General features: G+C 37.9%; 1 protein-coding gene across 1 annotated transcript; it reads left to right on the top strand.

Annotated features, from left to right (window-relative positions):
* Positions 1–4,405: 4,405 nt before the first annotated feature.
* On the top strand, positions 4,406–7,388 carry LOC126354156 (28S ribosomal protein S18c, mitochondrial). Its single transcript, XM_050003572.1, has 4 exons — positions 4,406–4,511; positions 4,599–4,711; positions 4,796–5,006; positions 7,150–7,388. Exons 1-4 carry the CDS (start codon positions 4,493–4,495, stop codon positions 7,239–7,241), a joined length of 435 nt encoding a protein of 144 aa, XP_049859529.1. The 5' UTR covers positions 4,406–4,492; the 3' UTR covers positions 7,242–7,388.
* The last annotated feature ends 8,655 nt before the right edge of the window (positions 7,389–16,043 follow it).

The following is a 16,043-nucleotide window of genomic DNA, read 5'->3' as shown; positions in this document are numbered from 1 at the left end:
ATGGCGCTAGCTGCGCAGCATTTGTGCACCGCCGCCGTCAGTGTCAGCCAGTTTGCCGTGGCATACGGAGCTCCATCGCAGTCTTTAACACTGGTAGCATGCCGCGACAGCGTGGACTTGAACCGTACGTGCAGTTGACGGACTTTAAGCGAGGGCGTATAGTGGGCATGCGGGAGGCCGGGTGGACGTACCGCCGAATTGCTCAACACGTGGGGCGTGAGGTCTCCACAGTACATCGATGTTGTGGCCAGTGGTCGGCGGAAGGTGCACGTGCCCGTCGACCTGGGACCGGACCGCAGCGACGCACGGATGCACGCCAAGACCGTAGGATCCTACGCAGTGCTGTAGGGGACCGCACCGCCACTTCCCAGCAAATTAGGGACACTGTTGCTCCTGGGGTATCGGCGAGGACCATTCGCAACCGTCTCCATGAAGCTGGGCTACGGTCCCGCACACCGTTAGGCCGTCTTCCGCTCACGCCCCAACATCGTGCAGCCCGCCTCCAGTGGTGTCGCGACAGGCGTGAATGGAGGGACGAATGGAGAGGTGTCGTCTTCAGCGATGAGAGTCGCTTCTGCCATGGTGCCAATGATGGTCGTATGCGTGTTTAGCGCCGTGCAGGTGAGCGACACAATCAGGACTGCATACGACCGAGGCACACAGGGCCAACACCCGGCATCATGGTGTGGGGAGCGATCTCCTACACTGGCCGTACACCTCTGGTGATCGTCGAGGGGACACTGAATAGTGCACGGTACATCCAAACCGTCATCGAACCCATCGTTCTACCATTCCTAGACCGGCAAGGGAACTTGCTGTTCCAACAGGACAATGCACGTCCGCATGTATCCCGTGCCACCCAACGTGCTCTAGAAGGTGTAAGTCAACTACCCTGGCCAGCAAGATCTCCGGATCTGTCCCCCATTGAGCATGTTTGGGACTGGATGAAGCGTCGTCTCACGCGATCTGCACGTCCAGCACGATCGCTGGTCCAACTGAGGCGCCAGGTGGAAATGGCATGGAAAGCCGTTCCACAGGACTATATCCAGCATTTCTACGATCGTCTCCATGGGGGAATAGCAGCCTGCATTGCTGCGAAAGGTGGATATACACTGTACTAGTGCCGACATTGTGCATGCTCTGTTGCCTGTGTCTATGTGCCTGTGGCTCTGTCAGTGTGATCATGTGATGTATCTGACCCCAGGAATGTGTCAATAAAGTTTCCCCTTCCTGGGACAATGAATTCACGGTGTTCTTATTTCAGTTTCCAGGAGTGTACTTCGAATTGTTTACATGCATCAACATGCATCAACATGCAAAAATACAAACATGAGATTGTCTGTCCAAGTTGAACATAAGCTGTCCCAAGCATCTGAAAATATTATTGAACTGCTTTCTACACATCCTTTAATTCTCAAATTAATGCCTGAATAAACCTTCAAATTTTTGTTGAACAGTGTTGATTTATTTCACTTCTTCCATAATAATAAGAATATCCAAATTGGAAGACCCAAAGACAACATAAGTTTAAATTGTCTAGGATTTGCTGATGACCTTGCTCTTTTGTCCAACAGTATTCAGGAAAGCAAACAACAAGTTATCTCACTACAGGAAAAAGCACAGAAAATTGGGCTTGGAATATCCTTTGGAAAAACAGTCACCATGTTAACTGACCCACGAATTATAAACAAAATTGCCATATGAAACCAAGAATTGAAAATTGTAGATACATTTAAATATCTGGGAGAAATCATAACATATAACCTCAATGACAAGCTAACATGGCATAACATAATAAACAAATTGACTAGAACACAATATATCACCAAGAACACCTACAACAAAAAGAGCCTGGCAATCACAACAAAATTAAAACATAACAAAACAGCCACTCAACAAGAAATAACATATGCAAATGAAACGATCTTCAAAACAACTAACAGTGCAGAAATAGACAAAATACTCAAAACAGAGAGAAGAATCATCAGAACGTGCATCAATAAATCATACCAGAAAGATGTACACTGAAGAATAGCTACAAATGAAACAGTCTGCAAGGAAATGTAACCAGTAATGAGTACAATCAGCAGGAAACACATTTAATTTTTTGGACATCTAATCAGAACACCAGAGAACAGGATCATCAGGAGAATAATAGAGAAATTGTGGAATAGTAAGTGCAACATTAAGTGGATTACAGCAAACCGAAAAATTCTTTGCAAAAGGTTGGCTGGAGTGGTCCAATGAAGACCATAAAAGGTAAATAAATAAATATCATTATCAATATTGGCTTTGTGCACAGCCATGTTGTGCAAAGATGGTGATACCATAATTTTGTGTCGTTTTGTTGTTTCTCAAAATACAGATAGGGAGCAGAGAATACACACAGAGTGATGAGTCTATTACCTGTGTGTGTGTAGCAATAAAAACCTAGTAACATGGTAATAGTTTAGTCACGGGCTTGTTCATACATTGGCAGGCAAAAGTGTCACCCTACTCTCATGTCATAAGTTGCATGCATCTGCATTGATATCTGTAGACATGGGCAAGAGTGACGAAACAGTCACAGTAAGAAAACTATAAGCACTCACAGGTGACTTTTGTCAGCATGACTACTTTGTCACCCTTGTCCAGTCAGTGGACATATATGTAGATGCATGCATGTTTGACATGACAGTCAGGTGACACTTTTACCTACTGACCCACAAACAAGCCCATGACAATTCTGTCAGTGCACCACTAGGTTTTGATAGCCATGCACGCACAAGTGAAAAATTGTCACTCTCTGTGGATTCTCTGCTTCCCATTTGATTTTCGATTACCGAGAGAGTGACAACCAAACATGGTATCAAAGTCTCCACACAACTTGACTGTGTATTATGATGTGGATAATATTATTCCTATAGAGGTGGAAGAAAGACCAATATTCTTCAACATAAATTTGAAAGTTTATTCGGACATAAATTTGAAAATTAAGGAGTGGGAAGAGATCAGTTGAATAATATTTTCAAGTGCATGGGACAACTTGTGTTCAACTGGAGAGACAATCCCACATTCGTAATTTTATATTGCAAAGTAACTCATCAAAAGTTTCAACATACAGTTCGAAAATATTGAAAAAATTCATTTGATGTTGTCGAAATTTATGAAACATTGCGTAAAACTTAACTCTCATAAGCCTGTCGCTCCAAAGGGGAGAATGTACCCCCTACTCATTTTTACAGTTTTCTTTTACATCTCATAAATTCGGCAGTAATGACGATCTCTTCAAAATCCATATGGATTTCAAAAACATTTTAGTGACCACCTGAAGACGGGCACAATCTTGAAACCAGTCGTGTGTTACATAAAATAAGCTTCTATTGTGACTGACAGCGGTTATTATTCTACACCCTTGTTTACTGAGGTAGCTCCACTTTTATGATGTGACGTGACAGTGTCATGGTGACGAAAATCACTCATGTACACTAGTCCTAAACCTCATAACAACCAACAAACACTATATCACTTTTTCAAACCAACAGCTCAATTCATGGATCAATACTAGAAATGAGAATAGCTTCACAAGGATTTAAAGTCACTTAGTCTTGTACAAAAAGGTGTGCGTTATTCAGGAACACACATTTTCAATAACTTGCCACCACCCATAAAAAGCTTAATAACCAATGAAATTCACTTTAAAAGAAGCCTAAAGTATACAAAAAACAGTTGGTTGGTTTATATATGTATACAAAACACTTGGTTTTGTTGAGAAATTCATCAATGGAGTAGAAGGAGTTGGCCACCAGTTAATCTTTTAGGCTTCTGTTAAAGCGAATTTCATTGATTGTTAAGCTTTTTATGGCTGGTGGCAAGTTATTGAAAATGTGTGTTCCTGAATTACGCACCCCTTTTTGTACAAGACTAAGTGACTTTACAATATAACTTCTGGACAATTTCAGTGGAGTAATGTGTTCACTGTAAATGTGTGTGTCTAACTACAGTTTAACTTCTGCACCATTTCAGTACAGTAATGCGTTCATTGTAAATAAGTATTATAGTAGTTGTATTACATGTTTATTACCTTGTGAACAAATAAAAAACCTTTTTATTTTAAATTCAGCGCATTAGTATTTGTAAAATGACTCTTTCAAATAGTGTCCATTAAAAAATGACGATCATTCCACCTGGGACCTGTGGAATGGTACATTAGCTTATTTGTTTTAGTTGTAAATATTTGTCATGTATTGTTTTTTTCCGACATGTTCCACATCTTGGAGGACCTCCTCACTACGGATCAATTGGAATAAAAGTAGATCTAATCTAATCTACTTACTATCACGAGACACCTCTCTGGCTTGGGAGTTGCGTAGAGTAGCTATGGCAGGACCGTTCTCGTATCGATGTTTTCAGTCGTAGCATGAAATCGATATAAACTAGAGAGCGGAAACCAAAACAAAACAGTACTACAGTAGCAGCTTGCCGGCGGTCGGGAGAACGTGAACTGTGCGAGATGTGTTCACCGTGGCGTGGTAATACTCCCGAGAAATACTGGTGACATGATCCTGAGTAATTTTTGTTAATGTCTTAATATTTAAGAAAATGTTGCCCTGTTGCAGGGTGGAAACGGTTGTTAGATATGTATAAAATACAAACAGTACCATCAAGATGCTACTTCGAAAGCACCTACGATGCACCTGATGAACTGGTAGCTGCAAGACAAAAGGACATGGTATGTTTAAGGGAAGTAGTGACGTTAACAAATAGCAATATGTAAGGAATTTCAAATTGTAGTAGTAGTAGTTTTTATTTTCAGCCGGATTCGAATATGGAGAATCCTTATAAACGTGACAAAACGCTGTGCGTTTTGTGCAAATATAACATTACACCTAATTACAAGAACGTGAAATTGTTGTCCCAGTTTATATCGCCGTACACAGGTCGCGTTTATGGCAGACACATCACGCGACTGTGCTCTAACCAACAAGCGAAGGTAGAAGCAGAAATAAAGAAAGCCCGAGATGCAGGTAAGCATCCAATTGAAGTGATATTTGTCTATTTTTCTATCTAATTAATGATTGACAACGAATTTATCATCGCATAAGGACCAGTATTAGTAATCGATCTGAGACCATAGCAGCACAGGAGTTCACATGTTCAATACAAAGGATTGCAATCGCTCAGGTTTTCGTGGTGTGGTTAATGGCATGCTTTCAGATGTTGAGACTAGTTGTTGTTTCAGTTTTATACACATCATGGTACATAAAATGTAAACAAAAACACCGCTGAACAATCGGAAGCACCGCATTAATTAAAGTATTGTGGATGTGAAACCTCTTTTTTTCACAAATAGTATGGTATAACACGGTCATCATGGCCTGCCACTCTCCCATCCCCTGAAATCTTGATTGTGGTGACAGACTGATCTGTAACAGAGCCGAAGATCTAGGTTAGGTGAAAGTTGTAAATTTGGTTGAAAGTTGGGGAAGACAACGAATGTACAAACCAGGTAAACGTTGTAACAAATTGACTGTTAGTGTAGCCTAATATTTGTGCCATATCGAAAAATTCAAAGCTGGTCCAGTATGTAACATTTACCCAACAGTATACTGTGCACTCTTCCAGTCACACAAGTTATAGATTGCAGTTGGAATTGTAACCCCCGAATCATGAAGAAATTGCACATATCTTCATCTATAGTTAACACTGACAGTTGACACTTACAATGCTTTCAGCTGAGCTGCTTATTTAAAAAAAAAAAAAAAAAAAAAAACACCCTTGTGAACCTTTAATATGAGACAAGAAATCCACAGTTACAGTGCTGATCAGGAAGTAGATATTACGCAGATTCGTATGACTGTACAATGATTAATTTTGAGACTGTGATAAATTACTATTGCTGTGACACATGCATGTTAATAACGCCACTTCTGTTCTTTTTATGTATACATGACCTCATATCTTATATGGAAAAAAACTGGAAATACTACTTTTTGGTTGATGGTGCATACAGCATAAGTCTGTCAGAGCAGCACCAACACAATAAACAAAAATTTCCCTTGGGTTATTGTTTTGTGCAAGTGTACCCTCAGTCAGCTTATGTTGATAAAACATACCACTCACAAGAGGAAAAACTTGACACTGACAATATCATGGTGATCTCTGATGCTTGCCCAGACATCTGCAAATTTCTTTAGCAAAGTCATGGGATGGTCTGCCTTACAACTTTAGTTTGTGGGATGTAGAAGAATTAGAGTAGTTTAGTAATGCAGTTTGTATTTTGCATTGTGATGTTGCGAGTATTTACATGTGCAAATTGTGATGGCATGTTCACAATCGTAGCCAGGTACATGAGTCCTCATATTCAAGAATATCAACAAGCTACACCTACGTAGTTATGGTGTAGAGCAGGCTGTTCCAGCTCACAGCCTGCCAGAGAGCAGTTGGGCAGTGGGGACGGGTGGGCAAATGGCTGTAGTATTCAAGATTGTAGTCAACTGCACACACAAGTAGCCAGGACTCGCTGATATGTCACTCATTCAGGATGCCTGTAGGGTGGCTGGATGGTGGGTAGCCCACACTATCAGCCCTTGCCCATGAGCATCCTTAGCAGGTGATGTTGGAACAGCCTATTTTAAAGGTTCATTGAACCTACTTAGAGCACATGACAGCAAGTACCACTCGTGCGGTAGTTCTATACTACTTGCTACATTAATGAAATAGAATCTGAGCCATGAGAATAAAGTCTTTGATCTGGTTGCAGATGCATCAGCTTTATTATTTAGTTAATGTAGAGGCAAATGGTGTCCATAAGGCGGGTGTTGTGACTAAACTGTTGAAAGATATGTTAAGAAGTGAAGGAAGAAACAGAATGCTGATTACTAGGGTACCCAGCATCAAATATTCATCTTTGTTTTTAGAAATGAAGAACCAATGACATATAAACAAGGGTGCTATATGAAGCGACGATTGGGAGTGACAACAGAATAGTGTCTGAATGAAATCGGAGATGTAGACTATGAGAATCAAAGAACAAGGTGATTTACATAAAGTTAATAAGTCCAGTTCAGCAGATTAGAATAAAAAATGTTGGACCTGTAAGAGTGGATTAACAACATAGCTTGTGTTTTTAATTATGTGTAATAATTTTTAATGGTATGTATTTTACAGGTATGATGGCGTACTACTTGAAAGAAGTGGAATTCCTTAAGGACCCAAAACTGTTCAATCCAGAACAGCCTGTGCGTCCCCACAGATTCTAGATCTGTTTTCTTTATCAGTCTAATTGTATATGGGTTGTATACTCAAGAAACTTTGGGGAACAATTAATAATTCAAAGACTGACCATTATATTTGATCTTGTTGTTGTATTATAGAATATATTGATAATAAAAGTTTACAAGCTGTAACATTCCTTCTTCTTACAGTGGCTTTTTCCAGTATTTTTCAGATGGGTGTAATGCAGAGAATTTTTGAAGTGAAAATTACTAAGTTTAGCTAGTGGTAGTTTTTAATGCTCATTTGTATGAAGTATGTATACAAATTATAGCATTAGTTACCTGTGGAGAAAATTTTTTAAAGGCATTAGAAACCAGTAATTGTCCTGTTCACTGTTTGTTTCAGTAGGGATGCCTGGGGTTAGTCTATTCATGTGTTTAATTTTGTCGCTGTATGAACAAACAACTCTTAATGTTGTGTGTTGAACTGTCTGATGATTCCAACCAAATCTTCACTTTTGGATTTGTGTGGGAGAAGTCTGATATCTTTTTCATTTTTACGTAGCCCAGAGTAGCCACTTTTACAGTTCCGTACATCAGTTGGTGAAACGGGACCCTTGTAGGATCACATTTTTGTCCATCCAACTGTTAAAAACCCCTTTTTCACAAGAACGGGTAGATGTATCAAGTTGAAATTCGTTATATATTAAGGACAATAGTTCCTTGATGGTACAGTAAGCATACACTTCTAAGTCAAAGCAGTCATAAGATAGGGCCATTTATATCACATATTTGGGTCAATCCATAAGAAGTCATCCAGTGATGGTTGCTTGACAATTTTTAAATATTTTAATTTTTTTGTATGTGATTGCCCTATATTTGAGAAGTTCAAAACGGTTTTTTAAAATAATTTATCTTGTACCTTTACTGGATGGCGGCCATTTTTATTTGTAGGCACGCGATGATTGAATCAGTCCAGAGACATTTGCGAAAATTTGAATATCTGTGCACTGGGTTAAGCTAAAACACTACAGTTGACATCATTGTAAATATTGAACAAAATACCCTAAATTCAAAAATAACCAGTCAAAATGACCTCCAAAGTTTGGTATCCAAATTTTCAAAAAGCCACTTTTTAGTCCCAAAAATAACAACAAGGAGAGATTTATGAGGGTATATTTTTTCCTATAGTAAGATATACAGTATTAGCCTCATGTAGAGCAAGACCACTTACAAACATTTCCTTAATTTTTTACGAATTTTTGGAATTTTATGGGCTAGATTTCTCAGGTGGGGCTGAATATAAAAATATGATTTTTGCAGTTTGTACACCTATATGATAGCAACATACTGTAAAAATTGCAACATTGATATCTGACTGTGAACAAAGATGGCTCATTCGGTATGAAATGAGCCAAGCGGTCATTTGTTTGAAAATCAGTACAGTAAATATTTAGCCATGGTAATGCACTAACAAAATATCAAATTTAATGATTTGAAACTCATTTTTATTGTATTCAGAATATTCATTATGAATTGTCATCCCAAAGAGTGTAGTCGACAATACCCCATTAACACCAAGATGATTCATTATATTGGCTGAACTGATATGCTGTCTGTGAAACGATGCAACAATAAGCATCTTATTGTTTCACAATAGGTTTCCTTTATATCCTGTGCTGAATATTTTTTTCCGGTAAGCTTTTTTTAAAAAAACTTTCTCTTTTTGAAAGTGACAGGGATTACTCACACACCTGTGACAAAAAAAGAAGATATAGTTTCCTTTTTGTTTGAACAAATATTAACTCCTAAACCTATTAAGTTTTGGAAATAACTGTATTTTATCTAGGAATGTTGTCACAGGTGTGACAGTAATATTTATCATGGGTGTGAGAATATGCACACATTTTTAAAGATGTTGTTTTCAGCCCTGAGACTAGTTTGATGCAGCTCTCCATGCTAATCTATCCTGTGCAGGTGCCTACTGCAACCTACATCCTTCTGAATCTGCTTAGTGTATTCATCTCTTGGTCTCCCTCTACGATTTTTACCCTCCACGCTGCCCTCCAGTACTAAATTTGTGATCCCTTGATGCCTCCGGACATGTCCTACAAACCGGTCCCTTCTAGTCAAGTTGTGCCACAAACGTCTCTTCCCCCCAATCCTATTCAATACCTCTTCATTAGTTACATGAACTAACCACCTAATCTTCAACATTCTTCTGTAGCACCACATTTCGAAAACTTCTATTCTCTTCTTGTCCAAACTATTTATCGTCCATGTTTCACTTCCGTACATGGCTACACTCCATACAAATACTTTCAGAAAAGACTTCCTGACCATTAAATTTATACTCTATGTTAACAAATTTCTCTTCTTCAGAAACGCTTTCCTTGCCATTGCCAGTCTACATTTTATATCCTCTCTACTTTGACCATCATCACTTATTTTGCTCCCCAAATAGCAAAACTCCTTTACTACTTTAAGTGTCTCATTTCCTAATCTAATTCCCTCAGCATCACCCGACTTAATTCGATTACATTCCACTATCTTCGTTTTGCTTTTGTTGATGTTCATCTTATATCCTCCTCTCAAGACACTGTCCATTCCATTCAACTGCTCTTCCAAGTCCTTTGCTGTCTCTGACAGAATTACAATGTCATCGGCGAACCTCAGTTTTTATTTCTTCTCCCTGGATTTTAATACTTACTCCAAATTTTACTTTGGTTTCCTTTACTGCTTGCTCAATATACAGATTGAATAACATCGGGGAGAGGCTACAACCCTCTCTCACTCCCTTCCCAACCATTGCTTCTCTTTCATGCCCCTCGACTCTTATAACTCCCATCTGGTTTCTGTACAAATTGTAAATAGCCTTTCGCTCCCTGTATTTTACCCCTGCCACCTTTAGAATTTGAAAGAGTATTGCAGTCAACATTGTCAAAAGCTTTCTCTAAGTCTACAAATACTAGAAACGTAGGTTTGCTTTCTTCTAAGATAAGTCGTAAGATCAGTATTGCCTCACGTGTTCCAACATTTCTACGGAATCCAAACTGATCTTCCCCAAGGTCGGCTTCTACCAGTTTTTCCATTTGTCTGTAAATAATTCGCATCAGTATTTTGCAGCTGTGGCTTATTAAACTGATAGTTTGGTAATTCTCACATCTGTCAACACCTGCTTTCTTTGGGATTGGAATTATTATATTCTTCTTGAAGTCTGAGGGTATTTCGCCTGTCTCATACATCTTGCTCACCAGATGTTAGAGTTTTGTCAGGACTGCCTCTCCCACGGCCACCAGTAGTTCTAATGGGATGTTGTCTACTCCTGGGGCCTTGTTTCGACTCAGGTCTTTCAGTGCTCTGTCAAACTCTTCACGCAGTATCGTATCTCCCATTTCATCTATAGCCTCTTCCATTTCCATAATTTTAAGATTTAAAGATATGCCAGTGTAATGAAATACCAATATATAAAATTTAAAACGAGCTGTTTCTGTGAAATCTTATACTGGTGTGATTTCAAATAAACACAGGTCTACTGACATTAGAATTAAATATAAATAATGTATCTTGCATTCCCAGATAATGACTTATCCAACAGAAAGAATGAGAAAGCTGCAGGACAAAATGAAGGAAGATCCACTGTAAAATGAACACTTAAAAAGGAGAGAGAAAATGACAAAATGAGAAGAATGAAGAACAGAGAGCAACTACTGATGAACCAACCCAGTCTACTAAAAAAAAAGAGAGAGAATAATAAAACTAGGCAATGGTTGTGTAGAGAAAGGAAACAAAAATATGGCAGAAACAAACCATACCAGTGAATAGGATCTTACAAATGTTCCCAAACATTAGGCAAAGCTGTATGTAAGGCAAAAAAATCACTTCCAAACAGTCCAAGGAAACAGACTGCTGTTGTCAGAAAGCTGTTTAAGGAACTGGACATTGCGGACATTAAAAGAAATATTAAGATATCCCCAAAAGGTTCAAGAAGTTTGCAAACTGAAACAAGAAATAAAGTAGTTGAATATTTTTGTCAAGATGTTAGTTGAGCTGCGCCTGGTATTCATGATGTAAAATCTGATAAAGACTGCAGAAGTGCAAAATGAGAACATGTTCAAAAGTGGTATATGATTATATGTTGGTGAGGCCTATGACGAATTTAAGAATTCAAACCCTGATACTCCATTAGGAAAGTCATTTTATGAACTGAGGCCAAGCCATGTACTACCTATTTCAGAAACACCTCATAATGTATGTATATGCAAATACCATGCAAATTTTAAATTTCTAACTGAAAACATTTCAAATGTGGTTCCAGATTTTCCTATTTCTACTAAATAGTTGCTTCAGAAAGTTACTTGTGATGCAGAAAGTGCAAACATGACTTGTCATGTGGTTGAGTGATGAAAATAAAGATAAAATTCTGTCCTGGAAGCAGTGGAAGGACAATGATGGGATGCCAAAGTTGGTGGAAAATACATCAACACTGAAAGCAGCCACTGAAGATTTAAGAGGACAAGATGTCAACATTTAAAAGGCATTTCTGGCTAAGAGAAAAACAAGCCAAATATTTTTAATCTTGTAAGAAAGAGCGTACAAAGAATGATGTTGCCATGCAAGTTGACTTCGCTGAGAACTTTTCTTTAATGTAACAAGATGAAATTCAGGCTGTGCATTGGAGCCATAAACATTATTTACATGCTGTGTATGGCATAGTGTAAAGACTGTTTCTTCTTATGCAGTTGCAAGTGATTATCTTTCCCATGACAAATTTGTGATTTGGTGCTTTCTTGAAAGAAACAAATCACATCTACAACAACAGAATTGAAATTTACAATAATTTGTTTTCAGACGACTGCAATGCACAGTTTAAAAATGAATTTACATTGTCCTACCTCTGCTGCACTAAGTCCTGTTTGGGAGTTGAAATTGAGTGGAACTTCTTTGCTGCTTCGCACAGCAAAGGGGCTGTTGATGGGATAGGGGGAACAGTGAAGAGAACTGTTTGGAGAGGAATCAGAAGTCGGACACTGGTGGTGTATAATGCAAAGGAATTTTCAGATTATGCAAGTGGTAAACTGAATTAAATTCATGTTCTCTTCCTTTCAAGCAGTGATGTAGACAGGACAAAGGAATGGCAGTAAAGGCTTTGAGAAGATGTCATTTCTATTCCTAAAGTCACCATACTTTAGCTGTGGAAACATCTGGCAGTGAAATGAAAGATATGAAATCTTTCGGGAGATCCCTAAATCCAAGAAACAGCTGAAATTTTCTGATGTTTATTTAGATTCCGGATAGTCTAATGTTCAAGATAACCAAGCAACATCAGAAAATGAAGTACAGGCAACCATAAATCCAACTAAGGAAATTAAAGCTGGATCCTTTATCACCAAGCTACAGAGTGAGAGGGGAAATGGACATAATTTTGTTGCTGATTGCCACTCAATGTGTGTGGCCGATGAAATCAAGGTTATGTTTTTAAAAAATGTGAGAAAGAAAACACTTGTTTGCTAATGAAAATGACATTTCAGTTGTTTCTTTACAAAAGAATGTTGTTAAAATTCTGAATTCTCTGGCGATTCAAATGAAAGGAAATTGAGTTTTTTTTATTACTTTCGTGACTATTTAAGTATGTATTTCTACGTATATTTCTTTAGTTAGCTAGTTGAGTATTCATTCCTTTATTTGAACATGACAAGTCTTGTTTCTCCGTATTGTGTACTATGTTGAGCTAAGAGAGTGTTTCAGTTGAAGATGATATCTGTCTGTTGGTCTCGATTAAAGAACTGCGTTTTTTATTAACACCACTTTCATTAAGCAATGTTTTTTACTGCAAAAAGTGTAGTGAACCCATTATCACCCCTTAATTCTCTGAAATATTGAGAGAAATTTGTACATGTCACACCCGTGACAACAGAAATTATGTTATTACTTTGAAAATGATGTTAAGTTTCTTTCTGATATTTTCATGGCTAGTGCAATAAGTTTTCGGTATTATACAGTTATTAATTTGTTTACATATAATCATTCAATTCACACCACAAACCTACTATGCTGTCATAATAGGAGGAGAGGTGATACTCCTACATGGCGCGTCCCAGGTGGCAGATAGGGAAGTCCTCACCGGTTTACTGGTGGACTTGAGTGAAATAAAATAGCTCTCGCGGACCAAACACACCCTCTGTGGCTAACAACCGTAGCTGTGAATCAGAGCTTGCTCCAACTTAGGTTAACAACCTTTGAAAGTCAAAAATGGAAAGGTCTTTTAGGAAAAAAAATTCCGCTGTCCTGCTCAAAAAGGCTACAGTGGATTCGGTGGGTAGTCAACTAGAAGACAGCAACGTATCGGAGCATTTGCAACCATCCAAATGCAAACTAAAACACAAAAAGAAGATTAAACATGAACAAATAAATTATATAGCAACACACAACATAAACTCACTACTTCAGACTGGAAAAATCAAGGAGCTCACAGATGAACTAAATAAACAAAAAAGTTTAATAACAGGGATCCAAGAAATGAGAAACACCACAGAGGACCCATTCGAATTACAAGGATACAGAATTTATAATGGGAAACCAGGACCGAGGGCAATGAAACAATGTCCCCAGTTTGGAACAGGGTTTTTAGTGAACATAAAAATAACAGATTCAGTAACAGATTTCCAAGCAGTATCATCAAGAATTGTGACTCTTAAGCTTTAAAACAACGAATAAAACCTATACAGTAATAAATGCTTATGCCCCAACAAATGAAAAAAAAAAAGTCTAACAAAAACAAAGGGAGAGGTAGATAAATTTTGGGACCTTCTAGAACATACTGTGAACAGAGTAAATAAAAAGAATGTAAAAATCTTATTGGGAGATTTCAATGCTCAGCTGGGAAAAGAAAGGAAATATAAAGATATAATTGGAAAATGGAGTCCGCATAAATTTGCAAACAAAAACGGTCAAAGACTTGTAGAACATAACCTTATATCTAAATGAACATACTTTAAGAGGAAGCTAAGTAAACATGGAAACATCCAGACTGGAGGAAGGGCGAGTGGCAGCTAGACCATGTCTGTATGGACAAAAATTTTCAGAAGGAGATCCACAATGTTAAAGTACTGAGGAGTAGACACAGGCTCAGACCATTATATGGTTAAAATTACAATCAAATTTACTCCGTTAAAGAAGAGGACCAACAAATAACACAAACCATCAAATTAACAGATGATCTAGAACAACTAGTGCCTAATCTTAAAAAATCAGCAGATAATCTAGCTCCCTTGAACCCACAAAGGAAACATGCATGGTGGACATCTGAGTGTGACAAATTCCATGAAGATAGGCACCAAGCATGGGTAAAGTTTCGAACACACAAAACTGAAGAAAATGCCATCAACCTAAAAAATGAAAGAAAAAAATTCACACAAAATATTAGAAGAATTGAGAGGATTTCATAAAGACATTATAAACTCTATAGAAGGTAATTATCACAAAACCAACTCCAGGAACTACTATAAAATCTTTGGGAAACAGCTACAACAATATGAGGCCCCTACACTAATACTGAAAGATGAAGATGGAATGACAACACACAGTAACAAGGAAAATGCAGAAATCATGGCAAAAGCATTTAACAAACTTCTGACTTGCGAGGAACCCAAAGAACCCTTACAAATCAACATAAATACCCCAATAAAAACCAAACCTAACAAACTAGACCCTCCAATTTTCCAAGAAGTAGAAAAAATTCTTAAAGGGCAAAAAAAAAAAAATTTATAAGGCATGCGGAGAATATCAGGTTTTTGTTGAAATGTGGAAATATGCAAGTGAGACAGTCAAGACCCCCTTACACTGGCTCTAACAAAAATTTGAGTAACAGAACGATTTCCCGAACATTGGACCACAGCTATCATCCACCCACTACACAAAAGGGGAGATAAGAGCAACCCAGACAACTGCAGAGGAATCTCTCTCCTAGATTGCACATACAAAATTCTATTCAAGATCCTATATGAAAGAATCAAGGAGCAATTAGGACAGGAGTTAGGGGAATACCAGGGAGTTTTTAGACCATGGAGAAGCTGTGCAGAGCAGATTAGTTTAAAATTGACTATGACATACTACAAGGAACGGAACAAACCTCTGGCAATAACATTTGTAAATTTTAAGAAGGCATATGACTGTCTCCACAGACCTTCAGTATTAAAAATTTTAAGAAATCTAGGACTCCATCCAAAACTAATTAAAATAATACAACTCACTCTAACCAACACCAAATCAAAAGTGAAGTTTAGAGGAGAAATTTCGGAACCATTCCTCATAAAAACAGGCTTAAGACAAGGTGACTGCCTATCACCAATACTGTTCAACTGTGCACTGGAATACATAATGAAAGAATGGTACAAGGACAATCCAAAGATGATAAGAATTGGAAGTGCAAAAGATGATATTAGCTTGAACTGCTTGGGACTCGCCGTTGATCTTGCTCTCCTAGCCAACACCGTTCAAGAAGCCAGGCAACAAGTGAAATCGCTACAAGAAATAGCATAGAAAGTAGGCCTTAGAATACCATTTGAGAAAAAAAAAAAAAAAAACCTGAGATTATGCTAACTGACCCACCACTTGCAAACAAAATTACAATAGGAGGACAGGAAATCAAAATTGATTGTTGATAAATTTAAATATTTAGGCGAAATAATAACCTACAATCTAAATGAGAAGCCAATCATGGCAGAATAGAATTAAAAAAACTGAACTACGCGAATTACATTACCAAAACTACATACAACAAAAAAAGCCTATCTATAGTTGCAAAATTAAAACACTATAAAACAGTTACACAACCAGAAATAGTGT

This window comes from Schistocerca gregaria, chromosome 3, assembly GCF_023897955.1.
Source record: "Schistocerca gregaria isolate iqSchGreg1 chromosome 3, iqSchGreg1.2, whole genome shotgun sequence".
Classification (NCBI taxonomy): Eukaryota; Metazoa; Arthropoda; class Insecta; order Orthoptera; family Acrididae; genus Schistocerca; species Schistocerca gregaria.
The sequence above is the reverse complement of the archived record's forward strand: the minus strand, read 5'-3'. Positions and strand labels throughout refer to the sequence as shown.